Source organism: Astatotilapia calliptera, chromosome 12 (genome assembly GCF_900246225.1).
Source record: "Astatotilapia calliptera chromosome 12, fAstCal1.2, whole genome shotgun sequence".
In the NCBI taxonomy this organism is placed as follows: domain Eukaryota; kingdom Metazoa; phylum Chordata; class Actinopteri; order Cichliformes; family Cichlidae; genus Astatotilapia; species Astatotilapia calliptera.
Genome location: NC_039313.1, coordinates 1,459,002 through 1,476,459, shown reverse-complemented (window position 1 = coordinate 1,476,459; position 17,458 = coordinate 1,459,002). Strand labels below are relative to the sequence as shown.

The 17,458-nt window shown below is 41.5% G+C and overlaps 1 protein-coding gene across 5 annotated transcripts in view; it reads left to right on the top strand.

Moving 5' to 3' along the window:
* LOC113033322 (whirlin-like) overlaps nucleotides 1-17,458 on the top strand; it is a 64,701-nt gene that overhangs the window by 16,507 nt on the left and 30,736 nt on the right. For all 5 annotated transcript variants that reach the window (XM_026187010.1, XM_026187009.1, XM_026187008.1 and 2 more), the window contains exons 2-3: nucleotides 11,782-11,958; nucleotides 16,752-16,877. In XM_026187010.1, the coding sequence (XP_026042795.1) occupies nucleotides 11,782-11,958; nucleotides 16,752-16,877 (303 nt within the window). The remainder of the gene's footprint in view (nucleotides 1-11,781; nucleotides 11,959-16,751; nucleotides 16,878-17,458) is intronic.

Sequence of the window (17,458 nt, the reverse complement as noted above, 5' to 3'; positions counted from 1 at the left end):
GGAGAGCAGGACCGTGGTCACAGTATTGCACGATTGTGTGATCAGCACAGGCGGAGTGATCTCCAGGATCCAGTTGTTTTCTACAGAACATTTTTTGTAGGACTTATTTCAAATATTAGACATGAAAAACTAAATATGTTTTTGTAGGTTTGAATTTTTATACTTAAAAAAGCAATCTATTGCAGATTTCTCTGTCACAGACCCACCATCTGACAACTTTATTGTAATATATATATAGAAAAAATACTCCTCTCACTCCTGTAGTCTTTATCCCTCATGCTCAGATCCTCTACCAGAGGCCTGGGAGCTTGAGGGTCCTGCAGTATCTTAGCTGTTCCAAGGACTGCGCTCTTCTGGACAGAGATCTCCGATGTTGTTCCTGGGATCTGCTGGAGCCACTCGCCTACAGGGTGCTGAACTTGGGATGAAACCCTCCATTCATAGTCAGGAGTTTTCTGGTCTTGATGTCAGTAGCTTTGATCTCGTCCTCTGGCCTCCTTATTATCCCAGCAGGGTACCTGATCATGGGCAGGGTGTAGGTGTTGATGGCCCGGATGTTGTTCTTACCGTTCAGCTGACTCCTCAGGACTTGTCTGACCCTCTGCAGGTACTTGGTGGTTGCAGCTTTCCTAGCGGCCTCTTCATGGTTCCCATTTGCCTGTGGGATCTCCAGGTACTTGTAGCTGTCCTCTATGTCTGCAACGTTGCCTTCTGGTATTTCGATCCCCTCAGTTCTGACTACCTTCCCTCTCTTCGTTACCATCCGACTACACTTCTCCTAGTGCTGTTCGATATAACGATATATATCGGGTGACGATATAAAAACATCTATCGTTTCATTTTACGCTGTCGTTTGTTTCGTGGTGTCGCAAAATAAACTGTTTACAGCAATATTGTGTCATGGTTCTGATGGTCACTGTAGTGGCTGTAATCATTTATTAAAGTTCTCTATAACCACACTACGGACGGACAAGTGCCTGTTTTCATGCGTTGTCGTTAGCAACAACGACAGTAACACCACCGCGTGTCCGCTTGTTTATTTTCCACATAAACCTTTCACAATAAAGCTCAAGATCCTGTTGAGACTTTTCAAAATAAACTGAATCACGTGAAAGAGCAGATTATTTACGGATGAGAAGCAAAAGAGCCGCCAGGTGCTAAAAAATAAACCTTAGACTCAAACGTTAGAACAGGCTTTTCCCCGCAGCACGCCGTGTAATAAATACTCACAAAGAAACGGCGCCGTTACAACTTATGTCTAAAAATGTGTAGTTTCATGCATCGTTAAAACACTCGACTCCAGCTACACGACGCCCAGCTGGAAACACTTCATGCAAGTCGAGCTGCCCGAGATTCACCGAATTTACAGAAAATGTTAAATTTTTGTGATTTATATCGTTATCGGGACGATAGATGTCTTATATCGGGAAATGAGATTTTGGTCATATCGCACAGTCCTAGTCATGGCATCCTCATTTGCTCTGTAAGCAAACTGATGAGGGTCGTGGGAGGGGTTTAGACAGCCTCTGATATGCTGAGACACTATCTGCTCAAAACAATTCCTGACTACAGACGTGAGGGCTACAGGTCTGTAGTTGAGGATGTCTATACCAGTCTGTATCAGCCTCAAACTGAGCAAAGAAGGTGTTGCACTCCTCTGTGAGTAAACCTGGATGGTTTTAGTCACTGTCACATTCTCTACACAGCACTTAATGTAGAAGAGCACGGACTGAGCGAAAGTCTCCACGTCAAGATGTTCAAAGATAGACCTGTCAGCTCAAACCAGTCCTGTAGCTGGAGCACTCACTAAAGTTTCTCACCAGTTCCCTGTATTTCAACTCCTGCCCACCTGCAGTATCATCACAGAAATTCTCCAGGTAGGATGTTCTGCTGTTGCACTGGAAATCGTATGAAATCTTAGGAATGTAGAATGATGCCCCCCCCCCCAGCTGTACAAACTGAGGGCTCTCTTACAGTCAGCAATCCAGGAGACAGTAGAAGTGGTGACACCCATCCTGAGCACCTTGTGGTTGGATGGTATTAATGTCACTTTAATACTATATTTGGTATCAGTGCGTCTTTACACTGGCTGCCTGTCCATTTTAGAATCATTTTAAAATTGTAACATTTCATTGTTTGCTTTTAAAGTTTTAAATGGCTCCTTCTTACCTGTCATACCTACACCGATACACTCCACAAAGGTCTCTCACATCAACTGACCAGTCACTCCTTGCTGTCCCCATGTTGAGACTGAAACACCGGGGGGACCGAGCTTTTGCTGTTTTGGCCCCCAAATTATGGAATAAACTGCCCTCCATATTAGGCTGGCCCCAACACTTGAAATCACTTTTAAAAACACACCACCAGCAGTTTTCATCAGCTGTTGGTCCCCCCACCCCCATGAAAAAAGCCTGTGAGCACCATAAAAGCACAGAAAAATTGACTAAGGTCCATAGTTTTTAAAAACTAACATTTTAAAAACATTATCTACAACTATAAGAAACTATGTAGAAAAACACAAGAAACTGCAGGAGCTGCAGCAGCAAGCTGGCACTCTCACAGCAGACTAGGTGTGAATGCATATTTATTAGTTTATATATTATTTGTTATAGAAAACGTACCAAAGAAATATTTGTTTGGGAATGTCATGCTCAAAGAAGTCCTGCCATTAATTAATTCTTCGATCTTAAATATGATCAACCTATCTCTAATAATCAGCTATGTACCACAGGCCTTCAAGCTGGCTGTAGTTAAACCTTTACTCAAAAAGCATCTCTAGACCCAGCAGTCTTAGCTAATTATAGGCCAATCTCCAACCTTCCTTTATATCAAACATCCTTGAAAGAGTAGTTGTCAAACAGCTAACAGATCATCTGCAGAGGTTTATTTGAAGAGTTTCAGTCAGGTTTCAGAGCTCATCACAGCACAGAAACAGCTTTAGTGAAGGTTACAAATGATCTTCTTATGGCCTCTGACAGTGGACTCATCTCTGTGCTTGTCCTGCTAGACCTCAGTGCAGCGTTCGATACTGTCGACCATAATATCCTATTAGAGCGATTAGAACATGCTGTAGGTATTACAGGTACTGCACTGCAGTGGTTTGTATCATATCTATCTAATAGACTCCAGTTTGAGCATGTAAATGGAGAGTCCTCTTCACACACTGAGGTTAATTATGGAGTTCCACAGGGTTCAGTGCTAGGACCAATTCTGTTTACATTATACATGCTTCCCTTAGGCAGCATCATTAGAAGACATAGCATACATTTACACTGCTATGCAGATGACACCCAGCTCTATCTGTCCATGGAGCCAGATAACACACACCAATGAGTTAAACTGCAGGAATGTCTTAAAGACATAAAGACCTGGATGGCCGCTAACTTTCTGCTTCTTAATTCAGATCAAAACTGAGGTTATTGTACTCGGCCCTGAAAAGCTTAGAAATATGGTATCTAATCAGATTCTTACTCTGGATGGCATTACCTTGGCCTCCAGTAACGCTGTGAGGAACCTTGGAGTCATTTTTGACCAGGACATGTCCTTCAATGCACATATTAAACAAATATGTAAGACTGCGTTCTTCCATTTGTGCAACATCTCTAAAGTTAGAAATATCCTGTCTCAGAGTGACGCTGAAAAACTAGTTCATGCATTTATTACTTCCAGGCTGGACGACTGTAATTCATTATTATCAGGATGTCCTAAAAACTCCCTGAAAAGCCTTCAGCTGATCCAAAATGCTGCAGCAAGAGTCCTGACAGGGACTAGAAAGAGAGAGCAGATTTCTCCTGTTTTGGCTTCCTGTTAAATCCAGAATTCAAAATCCTGCTGCTCACATACAAGGTCTTAAATAATCAGGCCCCATCTTATCTTAATGACCTTGTAGTACCATATCACCCTATTAGAGCACTTCGCTCTCGCTCTGCAGGCCTACTTGTTGTTCCTAGAGTATTTAAAAGTAGAATGGGAGGCAGAGCCTTCAGTTTTCAGGCCCCTCTTCTGTGGAACCAGCTTCCAGTTTGGATTCAGGAGACAGACACTATCTCTACTTTCAAGATTAGGCTTCAAACTTCCCTTTTTGCTAAAGCATATAGTTAGGGCTGGACCAGGTGACCCTGAATCCTCCCTTAGTGATGCTGCAATAGACGTAGGCTGCCGGGGATTCCCATGATGCATTGAGTTTTTCCTTTCCAGTCACCTTTCTCACTCACTATGTATTAACAGACCTCTCTGCATTGAATCATATCTGTTATTAACCTCTGTCTCTCTTCCACAGCATGTCTTTATCCTGTCTTCCTTCTCTCACCCCAACCAATCACAGCAGATGGCCCCGCCCCTCCCTGAGCCTGGTTCTGCTGGAGGTTTCTTCCTGTTAAAAGGGAGTTTTTCCTTCCCACTGTTGCCAAAGTGCTGCTCATAGGGGGTCATATGATTGTTGGGTTTTTCTCTGTATCTATGAAGCGCCTTGAGGTGACTTTTGTTGGGATTTGGCGCTATATAAATAAAATTGAATTGAATTGAATTGAATTGAATCTGCAGTTCAGGTACACATACATGTCTGTGGGCTTCAGAGAGACTGAGGCAGCAAGAGAAAGAGAATTCAGATGCAGCAACTATGATAGATGAAGTGCAGGAAAACAGCTGGCATGGCAGATTAGAGATGACAGTCGACACATCTACACACACACAGACACACAAACAGATAGTGCCACGTAGCAGAAGAGAAAACCAAATCAAAGCAGCCGACTACAAATTTAGACTATTGAGAAAGATTTACACATGTGTGTGTATTGCTGTTGGTACACACAAACACACTACACATGTTTTACTAATGTTCATTAGATTAAGCTTTAAATTTAACATGCAAGTAACAACTTGAGCTGAGCCAGCGAATCGATATAATTATGAATGAAATAATACTGGTATAGATTTATTTAAAAATAATTAAATCCTGCATGAATCAAGTTGTTTATTTGTTGTGTTTTGTTTTCTCCAGGCTAGCATGAAAAAACCATCAACCATGAAACCTGATGAAAAAAGGATTTAAATGATTTGGACTTTTCTTGGACCGTTTCAGATTTCTTATTCTGCAGAAAGAGTAGAAAACAAACCGACACTTAAGCATGAGCAATGCTTAGAGGCAGAAGTAGTGATTCAGTCACAATTAAGGGCCCTCACTGTGGCCCTTATAATCTGAGTGACCAGTGCTGACCTCGGCACTGTCATTTTGTCCTGTGAATCACCTCGCCTCCAGCATAAAAATAAATCCATTTTATCATAGAAACATTTCCCTTCTTTTTCTCTCTTTAACCACCTACCCATCCAGCCCCATGCAAGGGCTGCTAAGAGCTCCTCTTCCACCCACTCCCTCACAGTTGAAGCATTGTGGGGAAGCATATATAGCTCAAATTGCACTTGAGTGCCACTTGTCTCTGCTTGTTACAGCACCCATCTTTGATTCTTTCCTGCTCTGGATGGCTCTGAGCTTGCAGAAACACTGAGCTCAGAATAGAACAGCTACTTCTGCCTCAGCACTGCTATGATGCAAGGCTGAACAAAGAAAAGTGACTCGCCCGCGGTGACATACTTTGTTATCCAGCATTTTCTGTCTGCCATTTGTTAGTGAAGCTCTAGTTGCAGACCACTATCAATCTCTGTAGCTTAACTGGGTCAGTTATTTTATTGTCTGTGGAGAAGTCTAATTGTCAGGGCTGGCTGTGTTGCTGGGAGAGTTGGACCCAGAAAGCAGGACTCGAGGAGTAACAAGAGGAGTAAAGTAAAAAGAGGTTTTATTATCGATGGGACATTGAGGCTCCGAAGCCTGTTTCGCGCTTTTTTAGCGGCTTGTATCAAATTGTGATCATGTGACTGATAACGTTTGAGGCCTAATATGTCACAATGAAAAACTGGAAGTGAGGTGACTGATTCCAATCTTTACCACTGCTTCACTCATTACAAGGAGATGTGAGATGCTTCAAGCAGACTAATATAAACAGTAACAGGATAACACATTTAACACTAGCACTGCCAGAAGGTTTCATTTTGACCCGGACCTGTAACATGTGCAGCAATGGCAAAGACACCATTTTTTGAAGAGGTTAAGTTTGTAATGATAAAACTAGTTTCACAGCTGGCTACAAAAACAGAAGAAACACATTTTAAAGCCCTTTACTTCCTCCGCACTGCTTTTCAGGCCTTCACTTTTTATTTAATGTTTAGATGCGTTTTGAACCATCTGCCCAGTTCAGCTGCACAGCACAGCCAGCGATAACACACTCACCTTTGCCAAAAAGTTAATGTGTGCCAAAAATAATTTCAGATATTTCTTTGGGTTTTTTTTATTATCTCTAATGTCTTTGCTTATGTTTCCTGTGCCTGTACTCAAACAGACGAAGGGCTTAGCTTATATAAAGGTTATGAAGAAAATGAAGTTATGAAGGGGTTCGCTTATAAAAAAATTACCTGTTTTGCAAATATTTTTATAACCCGTTATTGCACCTACTTTTCTGTTCTGCATTATAGTCAATCCAGTAATTTTCGTCCATTTCAGATATTTGCATAGAACGGTTATCTTCTTCCCTCTTGCCCAGATCACTCATGAAAAATACATTTTTCATTTTTAAAAAGAACTCAACAAGGAAAACATACTGGGAGGGAGGACACAACCACACAGGAGAATGTGACAAAAAGCAAGGGAAGGCTGAGGCAATAGAGACACAAGATACAGGGAAGAACAGATACCAAAATAAAACGGGAAACTACTGACACTGAGATACAGACTAAGTTACGACAGCAGAGAGTAATCACAGGAACAAGCTTTAAGCACAAGATTAATAGAGGCTACTACACCAGGCAAGACTCCAAGTTCAGGTTGTGCAGGTATGCCCCTGAGACAATCCAGCACATAAAAACAAGGTGCAAGATGCTAGCAGGGAGTTACATGGAACTAAGTGACTAGCATAGTACAGGAACATCTCTGCCAAATATGGCCCACGGACTAACCTCTCGGGTGTTTGAGAATGACCGAGCCAAAATCCTGAGGGACTTCCAGATACAGACAGAAAACCTGCTAATGGTTAAACAACAGGATGTAGTGTTGGTGGACAAGCAGAGGACGAAGCGACAGTTAGGTGATAGCAACATAAGGAAAAATGAACATTAGAAGAAACTGCAGGGGCTTAGAGAATACCTAGAGAAGATGTGGAATTTGAAGGCAACGGTGGTCCCTGTGGTACAAATCCGACCTGAAGGGCATATTTACTGTCAACATTTAATATTATCCCTTCAATTTCCAGCTTCAAACTCATGAGCCTTTTGGACACTCTCGTCACAATCCTGTTTATATCCTCTTTCTTCTACCAACACCATGGTAGAACAGCTTGAATCTGCCTCCAGTGCTCCTGGCCTTACCTCCCATTTATCTGGTTTTACACAGTATATTTAGTTTTCTTCTCTCCATCATGTAAGCCAACCCTTTCCCTTTATCATAGTCATAGTTCCTATCATCAGGGACTTTAAATGTCCTTTCCCACTTAACAAACCTTCCTCTTCCTTTGTCTTCAGCCAGTGGTGGCACAGTTTCCACTGGCTGTTTTCCACTGGATCCTAATGGGAATATTAGCATGCTTGAAATAGTGTCCTTTCTCCTTTGGGCATTGATGTACTGCCCTGTTGACCTGGTCTCCTGCATGTCTATGAAAGTTTATAGAGAGGGTAAAAGGTCTTAGCGTTTGATCTTTTTAAGGGTCCACTGTGTTGCACAGCATACACTATATGGTTTAGGTTGTGCTTTGTCCTGGAGAGGAACGGGTTTCATCTGAGGGCTTTGCTGGTTCTGAACTTCACTGTGACACTTGGAGAAAATTCTCGAGTTTATCTTATAAAGTTATCACATAAGGGAAAACAAAGTTGTTCCTTTTGCCTCCCTGGTTAATTACTTTTTGTGTCAGAAACTAAAGTTTCTGAAAACGTATTCTTTTTTTGCTTTAAGAATACTTAATTACTCATCTAGTCAAGTTGAAAAACTGTCGAAGAAGTAGGCGTATACTGTCAGTCTACAAGCAAGAGAACAGCTCCATGAACAGTTGATTGAAGGTAGTAGCATTTTTAGGACTAGCAGAACATTGCAAGCCATGAAACACCATATAACAGACAGACTGAAGCACCCATGGCTTACCTGTTATCGCACCTGAAAGAGACTAAAAGATCTTAACATCCAACCTTGTTGTTAAAAGTGGTACAGAGTGCTAAAACAGAGTGCAGCATGTGCAAACACCAAGAAGCCACTAATCTAAAAGAATGTCTGACTTTAAAGTTATGATTTAATAAAATAAATTGCATTGATTATATTCTGATCAGCAGACACAGAGTTCTGAAGAGAAAGGGTCGAAGAAAGCATTTCTGTGCAACTGGATTAAAACCAAATTATGTGGACATGGATGTTCATGTAAGAATGAAGTGAGGACAAATCTGAAGATAAACTGCATGAGCTGAATGAAACATTAAGTGTATTCATATGTGATAGATTCTGTTCATCTGGACGTCTGGAGTTTCATCACTTATCGAAGTGACTTCTTCTTCTTCTTGGTGTTCGCTCTGTGTTGTAGCGTCCTGATGACGCCCAGTTTGTGCTCCAGTGGATGATGAGAGTCAAACCTTAAATCCTGACCTGTATGCGTAGGTTTACGGTACACGTCAGCTTTGTGTCATGGGGGGCAGGGCTATGGTTCCCCCCACTGTTATTACCTTTTTTTGCTATGGTCTGCCCCGTTAGTATAACAGTTTAACCTGTGTTGTGTTATTCAGTCATTTCTGTTAGTGTGAACATACTAATGCACAAGGAAAAAAAGAAAAATAATTCTCTGTAACTTATTTCAAAAAGGAAAGCTTTTATATAGCCCAGTCAGAGCAAATCAACAGTATAAATACCACATATCTCTCGCCTAGTTCAGTAAACACATCTGCAATCACGGGGAAGTCTGCTAACTTGATAGCTGTGCAGGTGACAAGCATCAGCACCCTCCATCACCCACAGATGGTCGCTGCTGAATAGGCTGGCTGTTCACAGAGTCCTGTATCAAAACACATTAGTGGAAACTTGAATGAAGAGAAAAGGTGTGGTAAGAAAAGTTTCTGAGACAAAAAATTTACATGTTGGTTTGTTAAGAAGCTGATTCAGGAGCAGGTGACAGGTGAAGATGGTCCAGTTTGGTGGCACTATGGTGTTGGAAGCTGAGCTGTAGTCCACGAAGAGCATCCTCATGTAGATCTTCCTGTTCTCCAGATAGGTCAGCTCTCACTGAAGGATGATGGTCGTGGCATCCCCGTTTGCTCTGTAAGCAAACTGATGAGGGTCGTGGGAGGGGTTTAGACAGCCTCTGATATGCTGAGACACTATCTGCTCAAAACAATTCCTGGCTACAGACGTGAGGGCTACAGGTCTGTAGTTGAGGATGTCTATACCAGTCTGTATCAGCCTCAAACTGAGCAAAGAAGGTGTTGCACTCCTCTGTGAGTTTTAGGCTGCTGTCGGGGGTTGGGGGGCTTGGATGCCTCTCCACACCTGGTGGGGGTTGTTGTCTCTGAGGAAGCCCTCCTCAGGTTGGCTGTAGAGAGAACTGTCCCTCAGCCTGAAGGCTGAGTTATGTGTTCTGATCAGAACCAGGACTTTACTCGTCATCCAAGGTTTTCGTTTAAGAAAAACCTGGATGGTTTTAGTCACTGTCACATTCTCTACACAGCACTTAACGTAGAAGAGCACAGACTGAGTGAAAGTCTCCAGGTCAAGATGTTCAAAGATGGACCTGTCAGCTCAAACCAGTCCTGTAGCTGGAGCATCATCTGGTCATGTTTTAATTTGCTTGTAGGGGTTTGTTTCTTGAGGGGGTGGAGGCAGGGATGAGGAGTGGAGAGAGGTTGTAAGATTGTCCACAGTGGCAGAGGGATGTTGCACTGATGCTACTGTACACACAGTCCAGTGTCCTGTCCCCACTGGGGACACTTAAACATGCTGGTGGAATTTGGGGAGTACAGATTTCAAACATGGCTTATTAAAGTTCCCAGCAACAACATGGACGCCCAACAGGTCCCTCTCTGCTGTTCACTTATAATAAGTTGGAAGTGGTTGGGTGCTAACGTTAGCATTCGGATGAATGTAAACAATGGTAACTATGGTTAGTGTTAGCTCATGAGGTAGATAAAATCGCCTGCGCTGAATGGACATGGCCTGGTTTGGTTTCGCCGCTGGATTGGATAGACAGCTCTTCATCCTTGCTCTTGTTTCCTCTCCCTGCACTGTTTGCATCACTTGCTGAAATAACAAATGGAGCGCCCGGTCGGTCCAATCTGAAGTAAAGTCTAGGTTCAGGCAAAGGACGATGCCTGTTAGTTCCTGATGACTGAAAGTGATCAGTGCGTTGCAGGAGGATGCAACGAAAAGGCAGAAGAAACATAAAAAGTGCACAGTAGTTTGGAGCTGCAGGGGACTTTGAATTCAGCTCAGTTTTATATAAAGTTATATTGTTTATGATGGTTTGTTTTGTAATGTTTATGTTTCCAAATCACAACAACAGTTGCTTCCCAGTGTTTCTCCTTCACTCACCCCTTCATGTTTATATATCACTTTGAATGGAATCATTAGCTATTGTAAATCTCTATTATGAATCTCCGCTGTCTACGTCTCCTCACCTCCATCAGTCAGAGCAGATGGCTGCCTGGTTCTTCCTGTTAAGAGAGTTCATTGGTAACATTAAGTTCATGTAGACATGTAGTCCCATGTATACAGTTTTTAGTTGTGTAGGGTCCACAGTAGCAAAAAGTAGCAAAAATATATTGAATAAAATAGTAATAATGCAAACTTTTGTCTGTATTTGTGTTGTTGGTGCTCAGCCACTGAAAATACATGACTCAGAAAATACAAAAGATTTCATTGTAGTGAAGATAAACAGAGTGTTAAAACAAGGAAAACTGGCCATAAAAGCCATTATTTGTCCTTCATGTACATGCATGTTTTGTTCTTTAATGTTTTTGCTTCCATATTTGGTCTTGTCCCATTTCCTGTTCAAACATATACATAGTTTAACCTCCATCAGACCAAGCGCTGTTGAAATATTCAAACAGCATCATGTTATTGTGTCTTTCACCTGCACACTGTGTATGAGAAGCTTGCCCTGTTTGCAAATGTGTTGTTCAGTTATACAAACTGTGTTCTTGCCCATGGAGTTTGAACTTCTTGTAGGTCTTGTAAAAATGAACATTTAAATCCATTTTTTGGATCCATTTTTCTCCGTCTCTGGTCTCAGCTCCTGTCAGTTGTCGGTGTGTTTTAATGTCACCAAACAAAAGCTCATCTTGAACAGTCTGAACTTCTTCAACTGATGCTTCAAGGTCTCATTTGTCCTCTATCTGCCACTTTTTGCGTAATCTACAGTAAAACAAACAAACAACAAAAAGCTAACAGTATGGCATTGTTTACATACAAATCAAATAGCTGATTAGTCAATTATCAATTTTCTTTCGTCTTACTTGACTCCAAATGTTTTCAGAGATGTCAAATTCCTTAAAATGTATTTTTCCGGTGACTAGTGGAATTGGACGGGTGAAATAAGAGCATACGGAGCCCTGATTAATCAGAGGCCAAACTTCTCTGCAATAAAATATTACATTCAGGGTCGCTGTTTATTGAGCGTCAAAATAACATGAAATAACACACATGTGAGGGTATAAAGTCTGCTGTTGCACGTTAATGGAATCTGCAACGTCACTGTCCTTGGAATACAGGTGCTAAAAGGATGCAAGACGCTGAACATGTCTGTGTGCTCCATGGGACCGACTCCTGGCGGCTACATCACCAATAATCTGTACAGCTGGGTGGACCCGCAGGGCCGGAGTGTCTCCCCGCCACCTGATAGCCAGGAAGACAGTCAAAGGCATGGGCACAGGATGGAAGAGCGAACGGTAAGAACAAAGTGGAATTGTGTATTGGTGGTGAAATATGGAGGACCAGCAGATTGAAGTATACAAACACTTGAGACTGTTGTCACTGGAAACAAAGATGTTGCGAGAGTTCTTTTAAAGCAGCTGTCAGATCCAGAACTATTTATCATCAAGGATTTATTACCAGGTTTTTGCAGTGGTCCTCCTCCTGCGTCTGACAGCAGTCAGCTTGGGGCTGCAGTATATTCCTCTAAGGTCCTCATGACCTTTGCTGCCGACATTTTGAAAGACAGACTCATCCTAAAATAAAATCACCCAGCACAGGTCTTTCATCCAGTGACTGCTGGCAAAGAAAAGGTTTGCTCAAAATGACTCACCAAAAAATCAATCCTGTTACTTTGCATTGTAACTCTACATTGTCATTTGCTGTTCCCATAGTAGACCAAATTTGAGAGGATGTCACTTTTATATGAGTGTAATTATGTGCAAAGTCTGGAAAGAAAACCAGTGAAATTACTGAAAGATGTTAAATGTTTGTCAAAGCTCTCACTTATAGAGAACACCATTGTTGAAGATGCTTTCTTGGGGAAAACAGACATTCATGTTTGAAAGTCTTTAAACTGAATCTTTCAGAACTCTGGTCTCTGCCGTCATGCAGTGTCTTCAGGTCTACACACATGCAGGCAACATGTGGGTGATGGCAGCATTGAAAATCAACTACGTATAGACAAATTATCCAAAAGTTCCTCAATCAGTATAAATATAAGAAAACGTAATAAATGAAAGGAGAAATAAATTACTTTATGTTGTTCACTTCATACTATGAGTAAAGATGTACATACTTGGACTAACCTTGGATTACATGATATTCAAAGTCTTACATTGGAGCCACAGAGTCACAAAGTTCAAATGTTGCTATTTTAAAGCATCCAGCCTGCAGCAGAGAGTGAAAGACGATCTCGTGTCTGAATTCAAAACAAATCTAAAGATGTATTGAGAGCACAAAGTAAACTCATCAGGTGAGTGTTTTCACAGTCAAGTTACTCATCCTGGTAATATGTGTAAGAACAACCTGTACTGTCACCAACTGTATTTATCCTGCAATATTACATTTATTACAGTAGATATCCAAGGCTGGATTTTTCTCAGCTATAAGGTCTAGCTCTAAGTCAGCTGGGATAGGCTCCAGTGCCCCCAGTGCCACCCTGAAAAGGATAACTGGAGGTGGATGGATGGATAAGGTGGAGGTCCATATCGCCTGGCAAGAAAATTTGTCAAGAAAGTTGCTTTGACAGCAGGCTGTCTACAGTCCTACTGATCATCAGAGACCAGCTCAAAATGGACAGGTTTCAGATTATGGTCTGTTTCCTTTTGATGAAGACCCTAGAAAAGGCCTTCGGTTGGAGTCTGGAAGGATCCTGGACTATTACATTCTCCACAATGGGAATTATTCGTGAATACAAGAAATGCAGAGACCACAGAAAAATAAAATGCTGGATGGAGCTTTTAACACCATCATGGTGAAAGACAGTAGAAGAGCTGTTTGTGATCATTTTGCTCCGTCCTCATGAGTGAGTGCACGCAGTGTCCTCACGAAGTGCAAGAGTGCACCTGCCACAGAAGCGAATCACCGCCCAAACACCAACTCATACCAGTGTGATGAAAAAGCTGCACTGCATTGGACAAACACTGGAAATGGACTCTTGGTGATGTAAGAGGCATCAGTAGAATTCAAACCTTTCAGAGAGTATCTGTCATTCAGTTTTCTTTGGTTTAAATCAGTGAGGATGAATAGAAATCACCTTCACATAGGGCTGTTCGATATAACGATATATATCGGATGACGATATAAAAACATCTATCGTTTCATTTTACGCTATCGTTTGTTTCGTGGTGTCGCAAAATAAACTGTTTACAGCAATATTTGTTCATGGTTCTGATGGTCACTGTAGTGGTTATATTCATTTATTAAAGTTCTCTCTTTCTCTTATATTTAATATAACCACACTACGGACAGACAAGCGCCTGTTTTTATGCGTTGTCGTTAGCAACAACGACGGTAACAGCATCGCGTGTCCGCTTGTTTATGTTCCACATAAACCTTTCACAATAAAGCTCAAGATCCTGTTGAGACTTTTCAAAATAGTCACTTGGATGAGTGACGAAACGTTTCTCCCACAAAACGCTACGTCCAGAAGAACAGAATCAACTTTTGGAGATTTACTTTCCTGGATGATTGCACGTGCATCAAGACTTTTCAAAATAAACTGAATCACGTGAAAGATTATTTACGGATGAGAAGTAAATAAGAGTAAAAAAGAGCCGCCAGGTGCTAAAAAATAAACCTTAGACTCAAACGTTAGAACAGGCTTTTCCCCGCAGCACGCTGTGTAATAAATACGGCTTATGTCTAAAAATGTATAGTTTCATGCATCTGTTAAAACGCTCGACTCCGGGTGAAGGATGCAGAGCTGGAAACACTTCAGGCAAGTCGAGCTGCCCGAGATTCACAGAATTTACAGGAAATGTTACATTGTTGTGATTTATATCAGGATATGAGATTTTGGTCATATCGCACAGCCCTACCTTCACAATTACTATGTAAGTAATTCAAATCAACACGTTGATATTCTTAAATAAAGTTGCTGGGGCAAAATATCAGTCACAAATCTCAAAAGTTTCTCTTCCCATCTTCATTTTTCCTCCATGGATAGATGACTCAAATAGTTTTGGATCAACACGGGTGTAAAAAAAGAAAAAAGCAACTCTTTTTGTCCTGTAGTACTACAGACTGTCCAGTATTGGCGTCTTTAAGGAGTAATCTTTTGCCCTCCAGCAGCAGTATTAGTAGTAGCAGGAAGCACAGCAGTGCAGTGTGGCTGTGAGCTTTTTGTCACAAGTTTTGATGTTCAATTTGACCTGTTCAGCCTTTATACTAGAGATGGCACCATACCACTTTTTTATGTTTGATACCGATACTGTATATCAGATTGGTCCATCTCTACTATAACCCCACTTTTTATCTTGTGTCAGCTTGAATGGTCTCCCTTCCTTAGTGGCAGACTGTTGAATTGGGTGGTCTTTATGGTCTCTAAAATTATATTGGTTTGCAGAATAAACTGATCACTTACTATATGCCCAACCATTGTAATCTGAACACCGAATGAAAACAAAATCTAATACATAGACAAGACAGTTCACTCAGTGAATAGTTTGCTATTAGAGTAGACACAGATGAGTATGCAGACCAAGGGCTGTTTGTCCACCTCAGGTCACTGAGTTTCAGAGCTTCTGCTTCTCTGATGGAAGGATATTCAGATCAGTGTCTTTCCAGAAATAATGTTTAAATCCACTTTGGTTAACTGACTGAAATGAGATCAACTAGTTAAAAAAAACCAACAACAACAGCATTTTCTAATGGATGGGTTGTAATGTATTACAAGTTAATTTGGTTATTGTGTCGTTAACGTTAATGTGTTCACAGTTGCTACTTAGTTAAATCAGAGATTCTCTCACAGTGCAGCATTTCAATTCCTGAATGAATCATTAATGGACTGCAAGGCTCCAAATGTTGTCACAACTATCTCACTTACCTACCTGTGATTGGCTGAGGGCATACAGCGGGTAGGCTAGTGTGTGTGTGTGTGTGTGTGTGTGTGTGTGTGTGTATGTGTGGCCTGTGGAATTCAAATAGAGACCCATTGCTGCATCATGTTGCACATATATGAAATCTATAAATGATGTTTTGATTGAATGATTACTGGTTTAAACATTGTAACAAGTGTGAAAGATGAATGGACTGGCATTTAAATAAAGCTTTTCTACCTAAGCACTCAAACTATCCACTGCCAGTAAATCAGGTATCTCACCAGCAGGGGGCAAAATGGAGGAAAGATAATGTCATCTGAATTATTTAATATAGTTTTAGCTTGTATTGAAATGATGGGTGGGAAAGTTGTTGTTTCTAATATTGCAGAGTCTGTACAACATTACGTGCTTGGAGGTGACTGCTGTGAATTGGTGCTATATATATTTTTGCTAAAACAAAAGAACACTTTTTAATCAAAGTAAAGCATGAAGTGAATTAAACTTCCAGGATAGTGACCCAGTCAGATCAGTAGCAGAGGGAACTGTTCACCAGTTTCAGCTGCTTTGGAGTTAATGAAATTAACAACAGGTGCACTACAGAGGCAACAGTGATACAACCTCAAAACCTGAAATAGTTTAGCAGGTTGCAGCCACTGACACTTTACCCACCTTTCTCTTTTCTGACTCTTTTTTTCGTGCTTGGTTAGGGTCAGTGTCCCTACTCCTAGTATGAGGTGATACCTGAACCCTACAGAACCTAAACCGTCCTTGTGTAAGGAACAACAGCATGAGGATCGCCCTGCAGGATGACCTCTCGCAGGCCACTGGTGTGAATAACTCTTACCAATCAGAAACAGAATCCATGGTAAATGATAATTGGACTGATTCTTTTATAGCGCTTTTCTACTCTCCCGGAGTACTCAAAGCACTCTATACAACATGCCTGGTTCCCATCAGTCCAGTGAACAAATCCTTACTTTTAGCCAAATAAAGATCTTAACTCTGCGATTACTGTTTGGGCTTTGTCTGCCTTTGAGTCCTCCATTCAGCTTTGATGGCCACGGCTCATAAAGGCAGACCACAGCTGTTCATGTGTTGATTCCAAGGAAAGAACGTTTCTTTAAACTCTGTTTATTATTCTGACTATTCTGCCTCCAAACTTTTCTTCTGTAAGTCTTTGTTTACTAACAACACAGATTGATCTGAATACCCTGTCTTTCCTAAAGGTGAACCTGAACATGGAAGGAGGTCGATCTCTGGGTCTAATGATCAGGGGTGGTGCTGAGTATGGACTGGGCATATACATTACTGGAGTGGACCCTGGATCTGCTGCAGACATTGGTGGACTAAAGGTAGCCTGTCTCATCTGTCCTTCAGAGCATTGCTGTATTACACCACAACACAATACAAACCCACACTGCACTCCCACTACTGCAGGTATATAAAAATCAAGCGCCGAGCCTTTCAGTCTGCTTTACAAACATCTGTGAAAGAGTTTAGTGAATGTGATGCAGTAAGATGGTGTCTGTAAACTCCCTCTGTAAGCAGTGGGATCAGTATCATCTCTGAATGTTATGTTAGTGGTAACTGTTCATTCACTGCTGGGCCCGCGTCCTCATTTGAGGAGCTTGTAGAACTGGGGGAACATGTATAGATGAGAACCGAAAGGAGCATGTTTGGAGGCGTGGTCCCGCTCCTGAGATTCAGGTCCTTTATCTTCAAATATGTGAGCTACAGAAATGTGCCGTAATTTGTTGGTAGTTAAAGCAGCAAGCCGTCTGCCCCTTTCCTTACCTACTCTTTCTACTCCACCTTCTACTCCTTAGAAATTATACACTAAATATCACACACACACACACACACACACACACACACACACACACACACACACATATATATACACGCCCCAGGCGTTCGATTCCTGCCTGGGGCG